Source organism: Xyrauchen texanus, chromosome 16, assembly GCF_025860055.1.
Source record: "Xyrauchen texanus isolate HMW12.3.18 chromosome 16, RBS_HiC_50CHRs, whole genome shotgun sequence".
Taxonomy (NCBI): Eukaryota; Metazoa; Chordata; class Actinopteri; order Cypriniformes; family Catostomidae; genus Xyrauchen; species Xyrauchen texanus.
The window spans coordinates 31,221,601-31,245,880 of record NC_068291.1 but is presented as its reverse complement, the minus strand read 5'-3'; the positions used below and the strand labels follow the sequence as shown (position 1 = coordinate 31,245,880).

Sequence of the window (24,280 nt, the reverse complement as noted above, 5' to 3'; positions counted from 1 at the left end):
ATATTTTCATTGTGGTTTCAGACTTTTGGACCCCATTGTTTATTTATAGTATTCAATGGCAATACATATCAGTAGTATTGTTGAGTTATGCACACCATTACTGATGCATGTTTATAAAGCTATCTAAATTTGGGGGATGTTTGTTTGTACAGCACCATTTTCAGATAAAGAGATTAAGAGAGATTTCACTTCAGAAAATCTGATACTCATATATGTGTAGTTATTTGTAGTTCAAATGTTTATGTTTCTTCTCCTTGATTACTCTGAATGTGGCTCGCTGTTCATTGTGGAGGGCTCAAGATAGAGACTTGACCCGAGCTCTGAACACCCACCCCACAACCGGACTTTACTTGAGTTAAGTAATAAGTAGACCGAATGTGGAGAAGGGATGCCGGATGAATTATCGCAGCAGTATATGTATGTTCACTCTGCCATAGTGATTGAATTTTGTTTGTAAAACCCGTTTGTACATCTTTATGTACATACAAACCAGGCAAAGATTAGCTAAAAAAATTACAGCACACATATTGAGATTGCCTTTCATTAATGTTTTAATGAATTATAGAAAACAATATTTCTGATCAATTTGTCCAGGAAAGATGATTGGATTTGATTAATGATACATATTTGAAATAAAGATGATGATGCTGAGGAACAGATCATTCTGCTGTCTCAATATTCTCAGGCTGCTTCAAAGCGGGCGTCCCTTCTGCACAAAAATAAACAGGGATAATGGTTATAGTTAGCAAAATTGGAATACTTCACACTAGGATAGGTAGAGATGATACAAGAAATTAGAACAATATTTCACAACTTCAACAAAAGTGTAATTATTGTTAAGTAAAAGACTAGTCACACTATAGTTCAGTGTCTGAATAAATCTTTAAAGTGGGTGTATAAATCTACAAAGACAAAGACATCCAAATTTGATTTGGGGAATACTACATTTAATGTGATAATGTATTTAGTTATTTTTTATGAAATGCAATATTTTCAATAAGAAGATTTAAACATTAAAAACTGTTATTTTTGACACCTAGCGAGACCTCTGACCTTTGAGTTTGATTGGCCCCAGTATCACAGTGTTGGTGTGGTAGGTGGTGTCAAGGGATCTCCTGCGGCGCTTACGGCAACCTTGGCGACAGCGAGAATTGTAATCGTTGTCAGGGCAAATGATCACTTTACACTGCAGGTACACATAGGCGTGAGTACGAAGGAACTTGAAAGCCTGGAAACGGAACTGAGCATAGTAGTGCTGACCATTGGTGTAGGAATAGTATGTGTCTTTGGCACATCTAAAAAGTTAAGAAAAAGAAAATTACAACTACATTCAAAACTGTCTATATTTTCAACTTATTATAGCATCTGTAATTCATCAAATGATGATCAAAAGATGGAGAACAATGTTATAACCATGCATATCCTGAAACACAATTTATTTGATCACGCTTAATTTTTTTTTTTTAAAGTGAATTGAGTAAATTCACTAGATCACAGTTGAGTTGCAATGCAGTATGCAAAGTAAAATTCTGCAATCTCCACAACCTAGTCATCAGAATCAAACCGCAAGTTGGTGTGTGTAAATGTGTGGTGCAAATTGCACTCAGTACTAAAGTTTGGACCGTGTTTGCATGTTTACCTGATTTGCATATTTCCTTAAGTGAACTGAGCGCTAAAACAATGCAGACAAACAAACAAAAACACCACATTCTGAAAGGTTTGATCTTACCCATCACGCAGCAGGTCATAGGAGCGGGTTTGGAAGTCATTGGCATACGGAGATGCTACACAGGTGTCCAGGAAGAGATCTAGTGTGTTGTCATGTCGGTCTAGCTTAACCATAGCATACATGTACTGGTTAAGCGTCACCTGGTATGGAGAGTCGTAAATTTGTTGGCTGAAACTGCTGGAGGTGTAGAAGGCTATGCTGGCATTGAAGCGGCCCGTTCCAGTGATGTTGGCATTGATATTCTCTTTGGATTTGTAGAAAATCTCCACCATGGTGTCTGGCTCCATTCGGCAGCCCACATGCAGTAGGAACTGTGACTGACGTGTGATCTCGCCTGACTGAGACTGAGATGCACGCACATTATTGGTGTAAGTCACATAACCATTCATCATCTAGAGAGGGAGAGAGAGAGAGAGAGAGTGCTTTGCAATGTCGTATAGTACACAGAACAAATCTGCCAAATTATCACTAAATAATCTCCAAGAATTTGAGCCTTATCCTCTTGTGTGCCAATGTGGGAGAGGTTTTGTTTTGCTTCTCACCACAAGGAGACCAAAGTTAACCATACGGGACCAACAATCTGTGATCTCCATATTTATACTTCTGACTAACTTTACTGACAAATTATGTGTGCATTTAATCCAAGAAACTTCAGGTCAAGGGAGCAATTGCAGTTTTCTCTACCAGTATAATGTATGAAAAGCTGATAAAAGGAGTACATATAACTGATTTTCAGTTTTGACAATAGAAAATAAATCTGCGTTTATATTTATCTCTGCACCAGTTTCAATATTGGAACCATTGCACATGTGTAAATCATACCTCTTTGCCAGTCCCACATGTGTCAAGAGGGAAGTGAAATACAACATCAGTACTGGTAATTGTGGGTCTGCAAACATGATCATCCACATAAAGGTCATTTCCATTGAACCCAAGTGAGTTCAGGTAAGATGTTTGAATGACAAAGACCATGTTGTCTGAGGAACAGTCCACGCGACCTGCAGAATAAAGGGTTGAATGCTTTTAATTACATTTTGTGCTTTTAAAGAATTAATGTTACAGTTGATCAGTGATTCAATTTTATCTAGATTTAAATTCATGCTAACCACCAGTGGCAGTAGCGTCGCAAAAAACAAAGCTATCAGTTTAACTGCATTTGCAGAGTTTCATTCCAAATAATTAGTAACTGTAATCAAATTACTTTTAGTCAAAAGTAGAGCATCAAATTTTAAAGTTGTGTAACCAGATAACAGCTTACTTTACTTTGACTAACTTAAAGTCCATTACTTGGGTTATACATTTTTTAAATAATATATTATAAATGAAAAATACATTTAAAACATGAATTACGTTCCTATGGATGACTGTGTTTCTGTAACAGCTAAGAGTCACTAACGAGTCATTAAGGGAGAAGCATTTGAGTATATGATTTGTGACAATGATCAAGAGAAAATACAGACATTATTTTGAATTTGTTGAGCGGAAAAAGCATACTTTCCCCATGAATTAACAAGTTGATTAAGAATCATTTGTAGTGCATTGAGTAACTTACCCAACACTGTTATCAGTAGCGGGAAAGGGTGGTAGTTTTTAAATCATGTACCTTTTTAGAAGCAAAGCTACTTAAATTACAAAATGTCCTATTCGACTGTATAGAATCAACTAGCAATTTCCAATTCTCGAATGAATCACTCTTGTGAGTTTGTTCATTTCAGTGAATTGATAAAATGGTAGCAAATTGGTTAGCGATTCAGTCTGAATCATTCGGACAGCTTAATCATGCACTGAATCGTTTGGAGCGGTTTCTCACTCTGTTAAACAGTGAAGGATACTTTAAACAACTAAGGACAAAAAGTGTGCTAGATGAAGTGGATATTTACATCCAATCAATTGAAACCAAACCTTCAAATGCATATTGTTTATCAGCGATGAAGAAGGTCTTAAAGCACCTGCATGTGTAGCTTGTAAACGACTCAGTACTACAAGTAATTTTGCTTAGCAAATGTTTCTGCAATTTTTTCGCTGAGATACATTAAAAAAAATGTGTAGCTTAGCTAGCTACATTTTTCAGTAGCTTGCCCAACATTGTTAACCACAGACATATTTATAACATAATGCATACTACAATACATTTCCTTCCCAGGGCCAGTACCTTGATCTGCGGTCAGAGAGCTTGTAAATAGGGCCTTAAAACCATGGCTGACACCAGAGTAGTCACTTCTGAAGAGAATAGTCAAGTAACGTGAAGAAGAGTGAAAGGCCTGGTGAGTGGTATTACTGAAGCAGACCTGTCCCAACCGTGGATAACCAATGGATGGGCCGTCGTACACAGAAATGTAGTCACAGTTACAGCAGCGTTCCAATCTGATAGAAACAGAAACAAGTCAAATGGTCCGTTATAAAAGGAACATATTGGGTCATTGGCTGTAATTTTAAAGTCATTCAACCACATAAAGTATCATACTTGCAACTGACATTACTTAAATTGAACAATTTATATTTTTCCCACTTCATGTTGTTAATGGTAATGCAGGAACAAACTCTTTTTTTTAGCGGCCAATTCATAAGACTGCTCATACATTTAATGAAAAGTGAAATAATAGAAAAACTTACATTTTAAACTTAAAAATACATTCTGGGATAAAACGTGATGCCTTATGATTACTCAAATATCTTTTTAGTTCACAGCATGAACTGCAGGCTCCTCTCTTTCAGATAACAAATTTTACCCCATTAAACCATCAGTCAAAGCTGATCTCCCACTTACTGCACATCAGTAAATGACAGAAAGATCCTCTGGCCTTGCTGAGCGGAGAGATACCAAACACAGTAGGCATTGTCATGATAATAACTGGGGTAATTGGGGCTGGAAAACAGCCCAGAACCATACAGGTGTCCTCCACACTCAGGGTGATTCTCTGGAGGTCAGAAGAAAGCAGTATGTTAAAGCTTATAGTGGCAATCAAGTATCAGAATCAGATACAAGAGGTTCAGTATGTGAATTTAGACTCAGGTATAACTAAGACCACTTTGTTACATTAGTACCTGTTGTTAGGATTGGCCGTGATGTTGTGTTCACGTGGCAATAACCTGAGTATAAGGAAGAATATAAAACTGGATCAGTCCTTTTAGAGAAACCTTTTAATATTTCAGTCTTAATAAGCAAAACATGATTTCACTTAAATGTAATGCTTACGAAGTTCTGTCATTTCAAAATAACTTAATTGATTCAGGTCTTATTGGCAAGCTATTTGTTTTAAGCATACCTTAATGACAGTAAGAAGGTGCAAAATAAATATCAATTCAGTACAGCTTATGATTGTTGAGGTTAAGGGGTTTGGGTTACAGTTTCAATCCCTGCACCCGTGAAAGACTCCTTTAAAGTCAACATAAAATGACTTTCACAACCCCTTTTGGTGCTGTAATCTGACATATTATAAGTGAAACTGTTATTAAACAAGTAAAAAAATATATAAATTGGGAATTGATCAGATCATGAAAAGTTGTCGTTATATATTAGAATGAAACCAGGTGGTTCTAGGGGAGAGTTTGAAAAGTAAGAGGGATTGCCAAAAAAGAGTGATTTATTCAAATTTGATCTTGAAGTGCATGATCAAGAGGATATTACCATAGTAGTCATGACAACAGTTTCCATAGTACTGACAATGGCTAGTGCATGAACAGTTGCCGATGTAGTATCCACAGTTATACCTGCATGAGGGGGAAGCTAGAAGGCAGAGAAACAGATTTCACTCATGATTTGTTAAATAGACTTGGCTTTGAAAAATGAAAGCTTCATATTAACATAACTAAGCAGAGATAGACATATTATTGATGACATTCTATCATGATATAAAGAGTAGAGCAGCACTAATTATTGCCCTTAAAAAGGTGTAGTACAATCAGCTAATATTACTGAACATCACTAATGACACTTAATATTGGCTCAATTACAAAAGCACCTGTTGTATTTGGCCTTTGAGTTGATGCTGCAGTAGCCTGTGGTGGGGGAAGATATAAAACTGAATCAGTCATTGTAAAGTGTTTAGCATTGATCCAGAAAAATCCAATGTAATTTCAGGAAAACAAATGGCCCATGTGCTCAAAACAAGAAAGATTTGTGTAGTATTTCATCTTAAAGTTTCTGTCATGTGGAACTCACTGTTGTAGTCAGGGCAACAGCTTCCATAGTACTGACAGGAGCTGGAGCATGAACAGCTACCGAGGTGATTTCCACAGTTATACCTGCAGGAGGGGGAAGCTAGAAGAGAAAGGAATAGATTTTATTTATGATGTCATTATGATGTCAATACATGTGTGATGTACACACTATTGGGTCAATTCATTGATTAGTGAATACATTTAATAATAAGTGCAAAGCTGGACTGATTACTGCCCTTTCAAAAGTTGAAGTACATTCTGCTTATCTTATTTGATATAATTAATGTCACTTTAATTCAGCTTTAGCTCAATGCCAACAATACCTGTGATCGTCTCTGGCCATTCAGTTGATGCCGAGCAGTAGCCTGTGTAAAAGGAAGAGATAAAGCTGAAGGGGGAAGAAAACTTACACCACATGTCTGCATTGGTTCAGCAAAATCACTTTTATCAAAGGATTTATGGTATTCATGTGCTCAACACAAGAAAGATTTGTGTAGTATTTCATCTTAAAGTTTCTGTCAGAAAGGAACTCACTGTAGTAGTCATGACAACAGCTTCCATAGTACTGACAGGAGCTGGAGCATGAACAGTTGCTGAAGTTGTATCCACAGTTATTCCTGCAGGATTTGGAAGCTAAAAGAGAGAGAAACTGATATTTCCCACAATGCTATTACAAGTAGGAATACAAATGATTATTAAGCCACTGTCATTATTGACAATAAGTTACTAGTGACCTGAAATAGAAAACCAGGGAAAGGTTTGAATACATATAGCTGTTAATGTGAAAGTGCAGGTCACATTATTAACATGTGTATACATTCAGTTTAAAGAACAGAGCTGTATAAATGATTGCCCTTAGTAATGTGTTTGTACATTCAACTAGTCACATATAAAGCAAATGTGTGTTAAAGTCTGAAGACACAGACTGATAGGAAATCTAGAGAACAGAGAAAATTATTTTATGATGACATTAATACTTGAGTGACTAGTAAAATGAATCCCAGTACAAGTAATAGTAATCATAGATCAAGTTGAAGATTACTTTGGATGACATACATATAAAGACCCATTCTGCTCGAAATCCACTTTGTGTTATACTACTATCACTGTAGAAAATCACAGTCAGGTCATTCCTGGTGGAGTTAAAGGAGTATGTCCTGTTTTCCCGCAGTTCTCCCAGTAAAGGTTCAAGAGTAGAAGGACCATCATACACCCTGATGTAGTCACAGCAGGTTTCCAAACTAGTCACAAGCAACAACAAAAAATAATTTTTTTTTATAAGAGTTTTACCATATTAATGTTTTATCAACAATATATAGGCATTCATACAGTAGTTGCTTGTGATATCACTGTAAGTGTTCTCAAAATGCTTCACACATTTGTTTTCTGACAAACATGGCTATTTTCTATTGGACAAACACACTTGCACATTTTCAGTATTGTAAAGACATTAAAGAATTCCACATATATTTTAAATTTTGTGACATCTTTCTGAGAGATTATGCAAAGTGTATTGTTCAATAGCCTACTGAAGAAATGTATTTAACATACACATTCTACATAAAATGGTTAAACTGAGACATGCACTGGAAAGGTTTCTTAGCTGATTAATAAAAGAATAAGAAAAAATGCACATAATAAAATTGAATGAAATGTTAAGGCTCCTCTCATTTCCGAATGAATGTAGTAAAAGTTAGCTCTTCTACAGTATATCTAAGACTAAGTGTATATCATTCAACTAAGTTTTAAGAGAATTACATATTTCATATGCCAAAATAAAGAGATTGATTTAATTTGCTGGTATAAGAAAAAGAAGAATTAGAGGCAAATAAAAAAGTGTCCTACTCAATGTATGTGAAGGTCAATAACACAGTCAATGTCCCTGTGCTATGAATGATCCATGAGCATTGTGCATAATTGGGGTAGTTATGAGGGTACTGAGGGCTGAAAAATTCACCCATCCTGTCTGTCATGTAGCCACCACATGGGGCTTCAAATAGAAAAGGAAAACAGAGCATAAAACAATTATAACAACTTAAATGCAGACACACAGAGACCAGAAAGGACGATTCGATGATGAATTGTCCAAACCAAAAAACAAAATGCTCAAAAACTACATAGATACTTTTTTTTTTTTTTTTTTACACCTGTTGACTATTGGTTAGCAGACATGAATGTGATAAAGTAATAACAAAAAGCTGTGATTTTATGGTTACAAATACCTGCAGAAGGATCCAGCACTGCAGATTCTGTAACAAATTAATAGTTTGTGTATTGATGTTTCAGTGATATATCAAAAATATGCACAACAAAACTAAATATCTATTTTAAATCATAACTACCTGTGTTCCACGGCCATTCGGTTGATGCTGTACAAAAACAAATGAATATTTCATGTGAAATAATTTATTTAAAAGTTATATCAAAATATGCACAAGGAAACTCAAATATGCAATGCAATAATGCAATGTTGTAGGATATTTACTTGTGTCCCATGGTCATCTGGTTGTTGCTGTAATGTGACACATAGATATGACATTTAATATAAATTTTTTGGTCTGTAAACACAGTGTATTACTGTAAATGCATTCAAATGAGCAGCAGTCATATGACCAAAACATGGCAGTCCCCAAAATGTGGCCCACCAAGTGTAGAATAAAACAGCCTTTTCTAGGCCCCTAATATGGCAGGAGTATTCATTTCATGTAAATCCTTTTTACAAAATGTTTTCATAAAAGCGGTATTTTGTTTCATTGTGTGTAATTATATTGTATTTGAATGAGGACAAAACCTGTTTAATGAATGTCTAAAAACCTTTAGCCCTTGTTTAGAGTCAGCACTACAAAACAAATACTATAAATTAATATCATCAAATAATTTGAGCAAAACATCATGTTCAAGCAAGCAGCTGTTGTTGCATGAATTTATTTTTCTTCAGTAGCCAGTGAAGGATATTCATACCTTGAAAGCCTTCAGCAGTCAGTAGCAGACAGAGTAGGACAGTTAGAGCTCCCATCTTTCCCATCTGATCAAGTTTGTCTTCAACCTTTCAACCATCACTTTTATAGTCAAAACCAGCCAAAGGAGGATTTCCTTATGACACATCAATATCCTGGAGCATGTGCTGGAAAAACACTATACAACTGCATAATTGTGGAAAAGACACAGCTGGATGTTAAATGACTCTTGCAGTTTTAATTTATGGACATATCTATTTACTCAAAGTTTGTGATTATAGGGTGATCAGAGACAGCAAAGATAAGATGGTAAAAAAAAACTGTATTTGAGTTATTGTAAACATTATTTAGTACAAGCTCTACTTTGGATGTTTTACTTTGGTTCAACTCATCTTCTGTGTCTGAAATTCATTTTCTTGTTGTTATGCATAATTACATAATTTTTGGAGTGTAGTATATTTTTAAAGATTATACTTTGAAATCTTCTCTATATACTAATTTTTTCATGAATGTTTGCCATTCCTATCTGTTACATTTGCATTAGAGTAACTCTAGGTGATGGGAAATTGAACACATGTCATTTGTCCACAGGCGTGCACCAAGCTGTGGTGACATAACTCAAGAGAATGTGGCCTACTGGGATACATTAGAAAACATTAAACGTTAAGTATACTCGCTCAAAAACAAAACTGAAAATTAGAGAAATATATTTCTAAAACATTAAAAACAATAGGGTACCTGTCTTAGCTTCCTCAATACATGTCAAAAACTTTAGTGTGTAAAAATACAATACAGAAAACAATACAACCATGGTAATTTTGGAAAGAAAGCATTTGACAAGAACATAATGTAAATATAAATAGCATGGGAGAGACATAGCTGTCTATACTTAAAATAGTCTCCTGCTGATTTAATTGACAATATCTGATGCAGAAGTTTATGCGTAGTCAAAGTGACACACATACTGTAATGCTTCCCAAAACTATTGAGATTTAATCTTTTTTGTTTATTTACCCTGCAATGAGGTGATAGTCCTGGTAGCAGTTAAGGTTATATTTCATAGATCATAATACAAAACGTAAAGATAATGTCAAGAAAATAACATGCCACTATACTGTATAAAGTTTGACTTTTTTATATCACAGCGATGCACAGTAATAATTTGTGGCAATGAAATGTAATTTTCACAAGCTCTAAAGAAAATAAAAAGAAGCTAACGAAGTTATTGTACAAGGAGATTTTAAAGAGAAAATATAAAAATACTGTAAGTATATATAAATATAAAAATTATATTGTGTGATTCTACAGGTAATGTTGCAAACCATTTGATTTCACATCATTGCCTCTGAAGAAACCAGCTGGGAAGCTGGTCAAACTATTAATCAATGCTGATTATAGTAATTATGTCATGCTTATTGCTCAAATGGATATTTGCTCTTGACATAATATTAATGCATATTTGTATGTGTTTTAAAAGATCATCTTAATTTTGTTAATTTTGTGTCAATCGTTTTGTGTCAGACCAAACTCAACTGCACATGTAACATTTTAAAGAATACACAACCCATTATAATCTATACTAAAGCCTATACCCTCTAAACAGTATCAATTGTCTTTAAAAACTATCTTCAGCATCAGAGGCCTGCCTCTGTACAGTATATTGTATACACACCAATGATGACCACTCCTTTCAAACAAAGGCATTACTTTGAAAACTGTTGTTTAGAATGCTTTATTGATTTGAAGAATAACATTTTTATTTAAACTAATTTGCTGGGTGGTTAATAAAGTATGACTGATGGCAACGATGAAGGTTAAAGATGATCACTTCATTCCTTTGTCTTTTCAGACTGCCCCACGCCAGGCCTCTCTCCTGGACAGATAGAGAAATTAATAGAAAATCATTAGCATAGGGTGAATATTAATACAGTATATCAAACAATGATAGGTTCAATTATTAGTTATCAAATTATCAATACAATTAAGTGATGTATATACAGTATATATATATATTACTCATTCATTCAAAATGAGATCCGAAAAAAGTAAAGATTGACCTCTGACCTTTGAGTTTGATTGGCCCCAGTATCACAGTGTTGGTGTGGTAGGTGGTGTCGAGAGATCTCTTGCGGCGAAAGCGGCAACCTTGGCGACAGCGAGAGTTGTAATCATTTTCGGGGCAGATGATCACTTTACACTGCAGGTACACATAGGCGTGAGTCCGGAGGAACTTAAAAGCCTGGAAACGGAACTGAGCATAGTAGTGCTGACCATTGGTGTAGGAATAGTATGTGCTGTCTCTGGCACATCTAAAAAAGATAGGAGAAAGAGAACATGTATATTACATTTAAATTTAGATTACATTTGTTATTTGCTAGATAGTTGCAAGTAGTATTAGGGGGAAGGACATTTTCATTCAAGTAGAGTGCATTAAACAATAATAAATACTATATTCTCAAGGGTCTGATCTTACCCATCACGCAGCAGGTCATAGGAGCGGGTTTGGAAGTCATTGGCATACGGAGATGCTACACAGGTGTCCAGGAAGAGATCTAGTGTGTTGTCATGTCGGTCTAGCTTAACCATAGCATACATGTACTGGTTAAGCGTCACCTGGTATGGAGAGTCGTAAATTTGTTGGCTGAAACTGCTGGAGGTGTAGAAGGCTATGCTGGCATTGAAGCGGCCCGTTCCAGTGATGTTGGCATTGATATTCTCTTTGGCCTTGTAGAAAATCTCCACCATGGTGTCTGGCTCCATTCGGCAGCCCACATGCAGTAGGAACTGTGACTGACGTGTGATCTCGCCTGACTGAGATTGAGACGCACGCACATTATTGGTGTAGGTCACATAACCATTCATCATCTAGAGGGAAATAGAGACAGACAGAGAGCAGGTGATACATATATTACACATAAACCCAGAAATGCACATTTAAGTTGTCAGCCAGTTCAAGGATACGTTCCAGTTGCCCGTTAGTGCTTTGCAAAGTAGTATTCCAAAATATCGGAATTCATCTCAAGTCATGGTACTCTCTACTAATGAGCTGTTTACATTTTGTGCAGTTTTAGCATGAGAAAACAGATTTACCTCCTTAGTTTTATGTCAGCACCAGAACCAAATTGCATCTTGAACATGTATAGATCATACCTCTTTGCCGGTCCCACATGTGTCAAGAGAGAAGCGAAACACAACTTCAGTACTGGTAATAGTGGGTCTGCATCGATGGTCGTCCACATATAGATCATTTCCATTGAACCCAAGTGAGTTCAGGTAAGATGCTCGAATGACAATGACCATGTTGTCTGATGAACAGTCCACGCGACCTGTAAAGAAAAGGATTTTAAATCCCTTTCATGTTATTTTGTGCATGTAAAGCATTCGTTCATATTCAGCAAAGACAAAGAAACTGAATAATACATACTGCTTTTTTAGTAGTGTTTTTTGTTACTTATTGTATGAGAAAATGGATACTCTAGTAGTATGATTACATAAGGGATGGCATATATATCACGGCTGTGCAACATCTAAAAGTGATTTTAGAGTTATTTTGAAATACAAATTGTTATATGATTATATGAATATACATATGATCCTTCCCGGGCCAGTACCTTGATCTGCGGTCAGAGAGCTAGTAAATAGGGCCTTAAAACCATGGCTGACACCAGAGTAGTCACTTCTGAAGAGAACAGTCAAGTAACGTGAAGAAGAGTGAAAGGCCTGGTGAGTGGTATTACTGAAGCAGACCTGTCCCAACCGTGGATAACCAATGGATGGGCCGTCGTACACAGAAATGTAGTCACAGTTACAGCAGCGTTCCAATCTGATAGAAACAGAAACAAGTCAAATAGTCCATTATAAAAGGAACATATTGGGTCATTGGCTGTAATTTTAAAGTCATTCAATCACGTAAAGTATCATACTTGAAACTGACATTATTTAAATTGAACAATTTATATTTTTCCCACTTCATGTTGTTAATGGTAATGCAGGAACAAACTCTTTTTTTCAGCGGCCAATTCATAAGACTGCTCATACATTTAATGAAAAGTGAAATAATAGAAAAACGTACATTTTAAACTTAAAACTACATTCTGGGATAAAACGTGATGCCTTATGATTACTCAAATATCTTTTTAGTTCATAGCTTGAACTGCAGGCTCCTCTCTTTCAGATAACAAATTTTACCCCATTAAACCATCAGTCAAAGCTGATCTCCCACTTACTGCACATCAGTAAATGACAAGAAGAGCCTCTGGCCTTGCTGAGCGGAGAGATACCACACACAGTAGGCATTGTCATGATAATAACTGGGGTAATTGGGGCTGGAAAACAGCCCAGAACCATACAGGTGTCCTCCACACTCAGGGTGATTCTCTGGAGGTCAGAAGAAAGCAGTATGTTAAAGCTTATAGTGGCAATCAAGTATCAGAATCAGATACAAGAGGTTCAGTATGTGGATTTAGACTCAGGTATAACTAAGACCACTTTGTTACATTAGTACCTGTTGTTAGGATTGGCCGTGATGTTGTGTTCACGTGGCAATAACCTGAGTATAAGGAAGAATATAAAACTGGATCAGTCCTTTTAGAGAAACCTTTTAATATTTCAGTCTTAATAAGCAAAACATGATTTCACTTAAATGTAATGCTTACGAAGTTCTGTCATTTCAAAATAACTTAATTGATTCAGGTCTTATTGGCAAGCTATTTGTTTTAAGCATACCTTAATGACAGTAAGAAGGTGCAAAATAAATATCAATTCAGTACAGCTTATGATTGTTGAGGTTAAGGGGTTTGGGTTACAGTTTCAATCCCTGCACCCGTGAAAGACTCCTTTAAAGTCAACATAAAATGACTTTCACAACCCCTTTTGGTGCTGTAATCTGACATATTATAAGTGAAAATGTTATTAAACAAGTAAAAAATATATAAATTGGGAATTGATCAGATCATGAAAAGTTGTCGATTATATATTAGAATGAATCCAGGTGGTTCTAGGGAGAGTTTGAAAAGTAAGAGGGATTGCCAAAAAGAGTGATTTATTCAAATTTGATCTTGAAGTGCATGATCAAGAGGATATTACCATAGTAGTCATGACAACAGTTTCCATAGTACTGACAATGGCTAGTGCATGAACAGTTGCCGATGTAGTATCCACAGTTATACCTGCATGAGGGGGAAGCTAGAAGGCAGAGAAACAGATTTCACTCATGATTTGTTAAATAGACTTGGCTTTGAAAAATGAAAGCTTTATATTAACATAACTAAGCAGAGATAGACATATTATTGATGACATTCTATCATGATATAAAGAGTAGAGCAGCACTAATTATTGCCCTTAAAAAGGTGTAGTACAATCAGCTAATATTACTGAACATCACTAATGACACTTAATATTGGCTCAATTACAAAAGCACCTGTTGTATTTGGCCTTTGAGTTGATGCGCAGTAGCCTGTGGTGGGGGAAGATATAAAACTGAATCAGTCATTGTAAAGTGTTTAGCATTGATCCAGAAAAATCCAATGTAATTTCAGGAAAACAAATGGCCCATGTGCTCAAAACAAGAAAGATTTGTGTAGTATTTCATCTTAAAGTTTCTGTCATGTGGAACTCACTGTTGTAGTCAGGGCAACAGCTTCCATAGTACTGACAGGAGCTGGAGCATGAACAGCTACCGAGGTGATTTCCACAGTTATACCTGCAGGAGGGGGAAGCTAGAAGAGTAAGGAATAGATTTTATTTATGATGTCATTATGATGTCAATACATGTGTGATGTACACACTATTGGGTCAATTCATAGATTAGTGTATACATTTAATAATAAGTGCAAAGTTGGACTGATTACTGTTCTTTCAAAAGTTGAAGTACATTCTGCTTATCTTATTTGATATAATTAATGTCACTTTAATTCAGCTTTAGCTCAATGCCAACAATACCTGTGGTCATGCCTGGCCAGTCAGTTGATGCTGGGCAGTAGCCTGTGTAAAAGGAAGAAAACTTACACCACATGTCTGCATTGGTTCAGCAAAATCAATTTTATCAAAGGATTTATGGTGATTCATGTGCTGAACTCAAGAAAGATTTGTGTTGTATTTCATCTTAAAGTTTTTGTCAGAGAGGAACTCACTGTAGTAGTCATGACAACAGTTTCCATAGTACTGACAGGAGCTGGAGCACGAACAGCTGCCGAGGTAATTTCCACAGTTATACCTGCAGGAGGGGGAAGCTAGAAGAGAAAGGAATAGATTTTATTTATGATGTCAATAAATGTGTGATGTACACACTATTGGGTCAATTCATTGATTAGTGAATACATTTAATAATAAGTGCAAAGCTGGACTGATTACTGCCCTTGCAAAAGTTGAAGTACATTCTGCTTATCTTATTTGATATAATTAATGTCACTTTAATTCAGCTTTAGCTCAATGCCAACAATACCTGTGATCGTCTCTGGCCATTCAGTTGATGCCGAGCAGTAGCCTGTGTAAAAGGAAGAGATAAAGCTGAAGGGGGAATAAAACTTACACCACATGTCTGCATTGGTTCAGCAAAATCACTTTTATCAAAGGATTTATGGTATTCATGTGCTCAACACAAGAAAGATTTGTGTAGTATTTCATCTTAAAGTTTCTGTCAGAAAGGAACTCACTGTAGTAGTCATGGCAACAGTTTCCATAGTACTGACAGGAGCTGGAGCATGAACAGTTGCTGAAGTTGTATCCACAGTTATTCCTGCAGGATTCGGAAGCTAAAAGAGAGAGAAACTGATATTTCCCACAATGCTATTACAAGTAGGAATACAAATGATTATTAAGCCACTGTCATTATTGACAATAAGTTACTAGTGACCTGAAATAGAAAACCAGGGAAAGGTTTGAATACATATAGCTGTTAATGTGAAAGTGCAGGTCACATTATTAACATGTGTATACATTCAGTTTAAAGAACAGAGCTGTATAAATGATTGCCCTTAGTAATGTGTTTGTACATTCAACTAGTCACATATAAAGCAAATGTGTGTTAAAGTCTGAAGACACAGACTGATAGGAAATCTAGAGAACAGAGAAAATTATTTTATGATGACATTAATACTTGAGTGACTAGTAAAATGAATCCCAGTACAAGTAATAGTAATCATAGATCAAGTTGAAGATTACTTTGGATGACATACATGTAAAGACCCATTCTGCTCGAAATCCACTTTGTGTTATACTACTATCACTGTAGAAAATCACAGTCAGGTCATTCCTGGTGGAGTGAAAGGAGTATGTCCTGTTTTCCCGCAGTTCTCCCAGTAAAGGTTCAAGAGTAGAAGGACCATCATACACCCTGATGTAGTCACAGCAGGTCTCCAAACTAGTCACAAGCAACAACAAAAAATAAAAAAATTTTATAAGAGTTTTACCATATTAATGTTTTATCAACAGTATATAGGCATTCATACAGTAGTTGCTTGTGATATCACTGTAAGTGTTCTCAAAATGCTTCACACATTTTTTTTCTGACAAACATGGCTATTTTCTATTGGACAAACACACTTGCACATTTTCAGTATTGTAAAGACATTAAAGAATTCCACATATATTTTAAATTTTGTGACATCTTTCTGAGAGATTATGCAAAGTGTATTTTTCAATATAGCCTACTGAAGAAATGTATTTAACATACACATTCTACATAAAATGGTCAAACTGAGACATGCACTGGAAAGGTTTCTTAGCTGATTAATAAAAGAATAAGAAAAAATGCACATAATAAAATTGAATGAAATGTTAAGGCTCCTCTCATTTCCGAATGAATGTAGTAAAAGTTAGCTCTTTTACAGTATATCTAAGACTAAGTGTATATCATTCAACTAAGTTTTAAGAGAATTACATATTTCATATGCCAAAATAAAGAGATTGATTTAATTTGCTGGTATAAGAAAAAGAAGAATTAGAGGCAAATAAAAAAGTGTCCTACTCAATGTATGTGAAGGTCAATAACACAGTCAATGTCCCTGTGCTATGAATGGTCCATGAGCATTGTGCATAATTGGGGTAGTTATGAGGGTACTGAGGGCTGAAAAATTCACCCATCCTGTCTGTCATGTAGCCACCACATGGGGCTTCAAATAGAAAAGGAAAACAGAGCATAAAACAATTATAACAACTTAAATGCAGACACACAGAGACCAGAAAGGACGATTCGATGATGAATTGTCCAAACCAAAAAACAAAATGCTCAAAAACTACATAGAGACTTTTTTTTTAATTTTTTTTTTTTACACCTGTTGACTATTGGTTAGCAGACATGAATGTGAAAACAAAAAGTAATAACAAAAAGCTGTGATTTTATGGTTACAAATACCTGCAGAAGGATCCAGCACTGCAGATTCTGTAACAAATTAATAGTTTGTGTATTGATGTTTCAGGGTTATATCAAAAATATGCACAACAAAACTAAATATCTATTTTAAATCATAACTACCTGTGTTCCACGGCCATTCGGTTGATGCTGTACAAAAACAAATGAATATTTCATGTGAATTAATTTATTTAAAAGTTATATCAAAATATGCACAAGGAAACTCAAATATGCAATGCAATAATGCAATGTTGTAGGATAGTTACTTGTGTCCCATGGCCATCTAGTTGTTGCTGTAATGTGACACATAGATATGACATTTAATATTAATTTTTTGGTCTGTAAACACAGTGTATTACTGTAAATGCATTCAAATGAGCAGCAGTCATATGACCAAAACATGGCAGTCCCCAAAATGTGGCCCACCAAGTGTAGAATAAAACAGCCTTTTCTAGGCCCCTAATATGGCAGGAGTATTCATTTCATGTAAATCCTTTTTACAAAATGTTTTCATAAAAGCGGTATTTTGTTTCATTGTGTGTAATTATATTGTATTTGAATGAGGACAAAACCTGTTTAATGAATGTCTAAAAACCTTTAGCCCTTGTTTAGAGTCAGCACTACAAAACAAATACTATAAATTAATATCATCAAATAATTTGAGCAAAACATCATGTTCAAGCAAGCAGCTGTTGTTGCATGAATTTATTTTTCTTCGTAGCCAGTGAAGGATATTCATACCTTGAAAGCCTTCAGCAGTCAGTAGCAGACAGAGTAGGACAGTTAGAGCTCCCATCTTTCCCATCTGATCAAGTTTGTCTTCAACCTTTCAACCATCACTTTTATAGTCAAAACCAGCCAAAGGAGGATTTCCTTATGACACATCAATATCCTGGAGCATGTGCTGGAAAAACACTATACAACTGCATAATTGTGGAAAAGACACAGCTGGATGTTAAATGACTCTTGCAGTTTTAATTTATGGACATATCTATTTACTCAAAGTTTGTGATTATAGGGTGATCAGAGACAGCAAAGTTAAGATGGTAAAAAAAAACTGTATTTGAGTTATTGTAAACATTATTTAGTACAAGCTCTACTTTGGATGTTTTACTTTGGTTCAACTCATCTTCTGTGTCTGAAATTCATTTTCTTGTTGTTATGCATAATTACATACATTTTGGAGTGTAGTATATTTTTAAAGATTATACTTTGAAATCTTCTCTATATACTAATTTTTTCATGAATGTTTGCCATTCCTATCTGTTACATTTGCATTAGAGTAACTCTAGGTGATGGGAAATTGAACACATGTCATTTGTCCACAGGCGTGCACCAAGCTGTGGTGACATAACTCAAGAGAATGTGGCCTACTGGGATACATTAGAAAACATTAAACGTTAAGTATACTCGCTCAAAAACAAAACTGAAAATTAGAGAAATATATTTCTAAAACATAAAAACAATAGGGTACCTGTCTTAGCTTCCTCAATACATGTCAAAAATTTTAGTGTGTAAAAATACAATACAGAAAACAATACAACCATGGTAATTTTGGAAAGAAAGCATTTGACAAGAACATAATGTAAATATAAATAGCATGGGAGAGACATAGCTGTCTATACTTAAAATAGTCTCCTGCTGATTTAATTGACAATATCTGATGCAGAAGTTTATGCGTAGTCAAAGTGACACACATACTGTAATGCTTCCCAAAACTATTGAGATTTAATCTTTTTTGTTTATTTACCCTGCAATGAGGTGATAGTCCTGGTAGCAGTTAAGGTTATATTTCATAGATCATAATACAAAACGTAAAGATAATGTCAAGAAAATAACATGCCACTATACTGTATAAAGTTTGACTTTTTTATATCACAGCGATGCACAGTAATAATTTGTGGCAATGAAATGTAATTTTCACAAGCGCTAAAGAAAATAAAAATTAGCTAACGAAGTTATTGTACAAGAAGATTTTAAAGAGAAAATATAAAAATTCTGTAAGTATATATAAATATAAAAATTATATTGTGTGATTCTACAGGTAGTGTTGCAAACCATTTGATTTCACATCATTACCTCTGAAGAAACCAGCTGGGAAGCTGGTCAAACTATTAATCAATGCTGATTATAGTAATTATGTCATGCTTATTGCTCAAATGGATATTTGCTCTTGACATAATATTAATGCATGGTTGTATGTGTTTTAAAAGATCATCTTAATTTTGTTAATTTTGTGTCAATCATTTTGTGTCAGACCAAACTCAACTGCACATGTAACATTTTAAAGAATACACAACCCATTATAATCTATACTAAAGCCTATACCCTCTAAACAGTATCAATTGTCTTTAAAAACTATCTTCAGCATCAGAGGCCTGCCTCTGTACAGTATATTGTATACACACCAGTGATGACCACTCCTTTCAAACAAAGGCATTACTTTGAAGAACTGTTGTTTAGAATGCTTTATTGATTTGAAGAATAACATTTTTATTTAAACTAATTTGCTGGGTGGTTAATAAAGTATGACTGATGGCAACGATGAAGGTTAAAGATGATCACTTCATTCCTTTGTCTTTTCAGACTGCCCCACGCCAGGCCTCTGTCCTGGACAGATAGAGAAATTAATAGAAAATCATTAGCACAGGGTGAATATTAATACAGTATATCAAACAATGATAGGTTCAATTATTAGTTATCAAATTATCATACAATTAAGTGATGTATATACAGTATATATATATATATTACTCATTCATTCAAAATGAGATACGAAAAAAGTAAAGATTGACCTCTGACCTTTGAGTTTGATTGGCCCCAGTATCACAGTGTTGGTGTGGTAGGTGGTGTCGAGAGATCTCTTGCGGCGAAAGCGGCAACCTTGGCGTCAGCGAGAGTTGTAATCATTTTCGGGGCAGATGATCACTTTACACTGCAGGTACACATAGGCGTGAGTCCGGAGGAACTTAAAAGCCTGGAAACGGAACTGAGCATAGTAGTGCTGACCATTGGTGTAGGAATAGTATGTGCTGTCTCTGGCACATCTAAAAAAGATAGGAGAAAGAGAACATGTATATTACATTTAAATTTAGATTAAATTTGTTATTTGCTAGATAGTTGCAAGTAGTATTAGGGGGAAGGACATTTTCATTCAAGTAGAGTGCATTAAACAATAATAAATACTATATTCTCAAGGGTCTGATCTTACCCATCACGCAGCAGGTTATAGGAGCGGGTTTGGAAGTCATTGGCATACGGAGATGCTACACAGGTGTCCAAGAAGAGATCTAGTGTGTTGTCATGTCGGTCTAGCTTAACCATAGCATACATGTACTGGTTAAGCGTCACCTGGTATGGAGAGTCGTAAATTTGTTGGCTGAAACTGCTGGAGGTGTAGAAGGCTATGCCAATTGCATTGAAGCGGCCACGTCCAGTGATGTTGGCATTGATATTCTCTTTGGCCTTGTAGAAAATCTCCACCATGGTGTCTGGCTCCATTCGGCAGCCCACATGCAGTAGGAACTGTGACTGACGTGTGATCTCGCCTGACTGAGATTGAGACGCACGCACATTATTGTGTAGGTCACATAACCATTCATCATTTAGAGGGAAATAGAGACAGACAGAGAGCAGGTGATACATATATTACACATAACCCCAGAAATGCACATTTAAGTTGTCAGCCAGTTCAAGGATACGTTCCAGTTGCCAATTAGTGCTTTGCAAAGTAGTATTCCAAAATATCGGAATTCATCTCAAGTCATGGTACTCTCTACTAATGAGCTGTTTACATTTTGTGCAGTTTTAGCATGAGAAAACAGATTTACCTCCTTAGTTTTATGTCAGCACCAGAACCAAATTGCATCTTGAACATGTATAGATCATACCTCTTTGCCGGTCCCACATGTGTCAAGAGAGAAGCGAAACACAACTTCAGTACTGGTAATAGTGGGTCTGCATCGATGGTCGTCCACATATAGATCATTTCCATTGAACCCAAGTGAGTTCAGGTAAGATGCTCGAATGACAATGACCATGTTGTCTGATGAACAGTCCACGCGACCTGTAAAGAAAAGGATTTTAAATCCCTTTCATGTTATTTTGTGCATGTAAAGCATTCGTTCATATTCAGCAAAGACAAAGAAACTGAATAATACATACTGCATTTTTAGTAGTGTTTTTTCTTACTTATTTTATGAGAAAATGGATACTCCAGTAGTATGATTACATAAGGGATGGCATATATATCACGGCTGTGCAACATCTAAAAGTGATTTTAGAGTTATTTTGAAATACAAATTGTTATATGATTATATGAATATACATATGATCCTTCCCGGGCCAGTACCTTGATCTGCGGTCAGAGAGCTAGTAAATAGGGCCTTAAAACCATGTCTGACACCAGAGTGGTCACTTCTGAAGAGAACAGTCAAGTAACGTGAAGAAGAGTGAAAGGCCTGGTGTGTGTTATTACTGAAGCAGACCTGTCCCAACCGTGGATAACCAATGGATGGGCCGTCGTACACAGAAATGTAGTCACAGTTACAGCAGCGTTCCAATCTGATAGAAACAGAAACAAGTCAAATAGTCCGTTATAAAAGGAACATATTGGGTCATTGGCTGTAATTTTAAAGTCATTCAACCACATAAAGTATCATACTTGCAACTGACATTATTTAAATTGAACAATTTATATTTTTCCCACTTCATGTTGTTAATGGTAATGCAGGAACAAACTCTTTTTTTTCAGCGGCCAATTCATAAGACTGCTCATACATTTAATGAAAAGTGAAATAATAGAAAAACATACATTTTAAACTTAAAACTACATTCTGGGATAAAACGTGATGCCTTATGATTACTCAAATATCTTTTTAGTTCACAGCTTGAACTGCAGGCTCCTCTCTTTCAGATAACAAGATTTTACCCCATTAAACCATCAGTCAAAGCTGATCTCCCACTTACTGCACATCAGTAAATGACAGAAAGATCCTCTGGCCTTGCTGAGCGGAGAGATACCAAACACAGTAGGCATTGTCATGATAATAACTGGGGTAATTGGGGCTGGAAAACAGCCCAGAACCATACAGGTGTCCTCCACACTCAGGGTGATTCTCTGGAGGTCAGAAGAAAGCAGTATGTTAAAGCTTATAGTGGCAATCAAGTATCAGAATCAGATACAAGAGGTTCAGTATGTGAATTTAGACTCAGGTATAACTAAGACCACTTTGTTACATTAGTACCTGTTGTTAGGATTGGCCGTGATGTTGTGTTCACGTGGCAATAACCTGAGTATAAGGAAGAATATAAAACTGGATCAGTCCTTTTAGAGAAACCTTTTAATATTTCAGTCTTAATAAGCAAAACATGATTTCACTTAAATGTAATGCTTACGAAGTTCTGTCATTTCAAAATAACTTAATTGATTCAGGTCTTATTGGCAAGCTATTTGTTTTAAGCATACCTTAATGACAGTAAGAAGGTGCAAAATAAATATCAATTCAGTACAGCTTATGATTGTTGAGGTTAAGGGGTTTGGGTTACAGTTTCAATCCCTGCACCCGTGAAAGACTCCTTTAAAGTCAACATAAAATGACTTTCACAACCCCTTTTGGTGCTGTAATCTGACATATTATAAGTGAAAATGTTATTAAACAAGTAAAAAAATATATAAATTGGGAATTGATCAGATCATGAATAGTTGTCGTTATATATTAGAATGAAACCAGGTGGTTCTAGGGAGAGTTTGAAAAGTAAGAGGGATTGCCAAAAAGAGTGATTTATTCAAATTTGATCTTGAAGTGCATGATCAAGAGGATATTACCATAGTAGTCATGACAACAGTTTCCATAGTACTGACAATGGCTAGTGCATGAACAGTTGCCGATGTAGTATCCACAGTTATACCTGCATGAGGGGAAGCTAGAAGGCAGAGAAACAGATTTCACTCATGATTTGTTAAATAGACTTGGCTTTGAAAAATGAAAGCTTCATATTAACATAACTAAGCAGAGATAGACATATTATTGATGACATTCTATCATGATATAAAGAGTAGAGCAGCACTAATTATTGCCCTTAAAAAGGTGTAGTACAATCAGCTAATATTACTGAACATCACTAATGACACTTAATATTGGCTCAATTACAAAAGCACCTGTTGTATTTGGCCTTTGAGTTGATGCGCAGTAGCCTGTGGTGGGGGAAGATATAAAACTGAATCAGTCATTGTAAAGTGTTTAGCATTGATCCAGAAAAATCCAATGTAATTTCAGGAAAAAAATATGGCCCATGTGCTCAAAACAAGAAAGATTTGTGTAGTATTTCATCTTAAAGTTTCTGTCATGTGGAACTCACTGTTGGAGTCAGGGCAACAGCTTCCATAGTACTGACAGGAGCTGGAGCATGAACAGCTACCGAGCTCATTTCCACAGTTATACCTGCATGAGGGGAAATCTAGAAGAGAGAAAAAACGATATCACCCTTGATGCCATTAATAAGTCTGAGATGTATGACTACAGAGGGAAAAGGTTTGCATTCATATATTTGTTGATGTGAAAGTGAAAGCCCATTTTTAGGTTACATGACAAAACAGTTTTACAGTATATAGAGATAGATAAAAAGACAGACAGACAGACAGATAGATAGACAGACAGACAGACAGACAGACAGACCTGTTGTCAGTTCATCTGTTGTCGCAATGTCAACTGTTGTAGTAAATAACCAGTCAGTCGTTATCAAGCAGTAGTCTGTATATTCAAGATAAAACTAATGAGTTGTCAATTTAAAGCCACATACTATATATATCAACATTGATTCAAACCTATTCAGTAAATACATTGATCATTAGGGAAGATATGTATAAGTATTTGATCTTCAAGTGTCTATCTGATCAAGAAGAAGAACTTACTGTTGTAGTCAGGGCAACAGTTTCCGTAGTACTGACAGGAGCTGCCACATGAGCATGAACCAAGGTGGTACCCACAGTTATTCATGCAGGATTGGAAATCTAGAGAACAGAGAAATTGATTTTAGCTAGGATGCCATATTACAAGAGAATGCAGACAATGTGTCATTAAT

The 24,280-nt window shown here is 35.6% G+C and overlaps 2 protein-coding genes across 2 annotated transcripts; both read right to left on the bottom strand.

The window, feature by feature from the left end:
* Positions 1-10,589: 10,589 nt before the first annotated feature.
* On the bottom strand, positions 10,590-17,369 carry cuzd1.2 (CUB and zona pellucida-like domains 1, tandem duplicate 2). Its single transcript, XM_052145845.1, has 18 exons — positions 17,321-17,369; positions 17,201-17,227; positions 16,814-16,958; positions 16,023-16,207; positions 15,501-15,599; positions 15,290-15,331; positions 14,979-15,077; positions 14,788-14,829; positions 14,466-14,564; positions 14,267-14,302; positions 13,933-14,031; positions 13,352-13,396; positions 13,074-13,224; positions 12,459-12,670; positions 11,998-12,173; positions 11,321-11,712; positions 10,912-11,156; positions 10,590-10,720 (listed from the first exon to the last, which is right to left on the bottom strand). Exons 3-18 carry the CDS (start codon positions 16,939-16,941, stop codon positions 10,677-10,679), a joined length of 2,094 nt encoding a protein of 697 aa, XP_052001805.1. The 5' UTR covers positions 16,942-16,958; positions 17,201-17,227; positions 17,321-17,369; the 3' UTR covers positions 10,590-10,676.
* Positions 17,370-19,660: 2,291 nt separating this feature from the next.
* LOC127656615 (CUB and zona pellucida-like domain-containing protein 1) lies at positions 19,661-23,118 on the bottom strand. The gene is made up of 7 exons (XM_052145017.1): positions 23,025-23,118; positions 22,444-22,488; positions 22,166-22,316; positions 21,088-21,760; positions 20,409-20,749; positions 20,000-20,244; positions 19,661-19,807 (listed from the first exon to the last, which is right to left on the bottom strand). The coding sequence occupies exons 4-6, from the start codon at positions 21,235-21,237 to the stop codon at positions 20,088-20,090; spliced, it is 648 nt and encodes a 215-aa protein (XP_052000977.1). The 5' UTR covers positions 21,238-21,760; positions 22,166-22,316; positions 22,444-22,488; positions 23,025-23,118; the 3' UTR covers positions 19,661-19,807; positions 20,000-20,087.
* Between the last annotated feature and the right edge of the window lie 1,162 nt (positions 23,119-24,280).

Bases quoted from the DNA above. Each gene is read 5' to 3' on its own strand.
- cuzd1.2 (XM_052145845.1), bottom strand. From the start codon at position 16,941: ATGACAGACAGGATGGGTGAATTTTTCAGCCCTCAGTACCCTCATAAC. The intron at 16,208-16,813 runs GTAGGACACTTT...GCTTGTGACTAG, and splicing joins TTGACCTTCACATACATTGA to TTTGGAGACCTGCTGTGACT. The intron at 14,830-14,978 runs GTGAGTTCCTCT...CCTTTTACACAG, and splicing joins CTGTTGTCATGACTACTACA to GCTACTGCCCAGCATCAACT.
- LOC127656615 (XM_052145017.1), bottom strand. From the start codon at position 21,237: ATGGTCATTGTCATTCGAGCATCTTACCTGAACTCACTTGGGTTCAAT. The intron at 20,750-21,087 runs GTATGATCTATA...TCTCAATCTCAG, and splicing joins CATGTGGGACCGGCAAAGAG to TCAGGCGAGATCACACGTCA. The intron at 20,245-20,408 runs GTAAGATCAGAC...TATCTTTTTTAG, and splicing joins TATAACCTGCTGCGTGATGG to ATGTGCCAGAGACAGCACAT.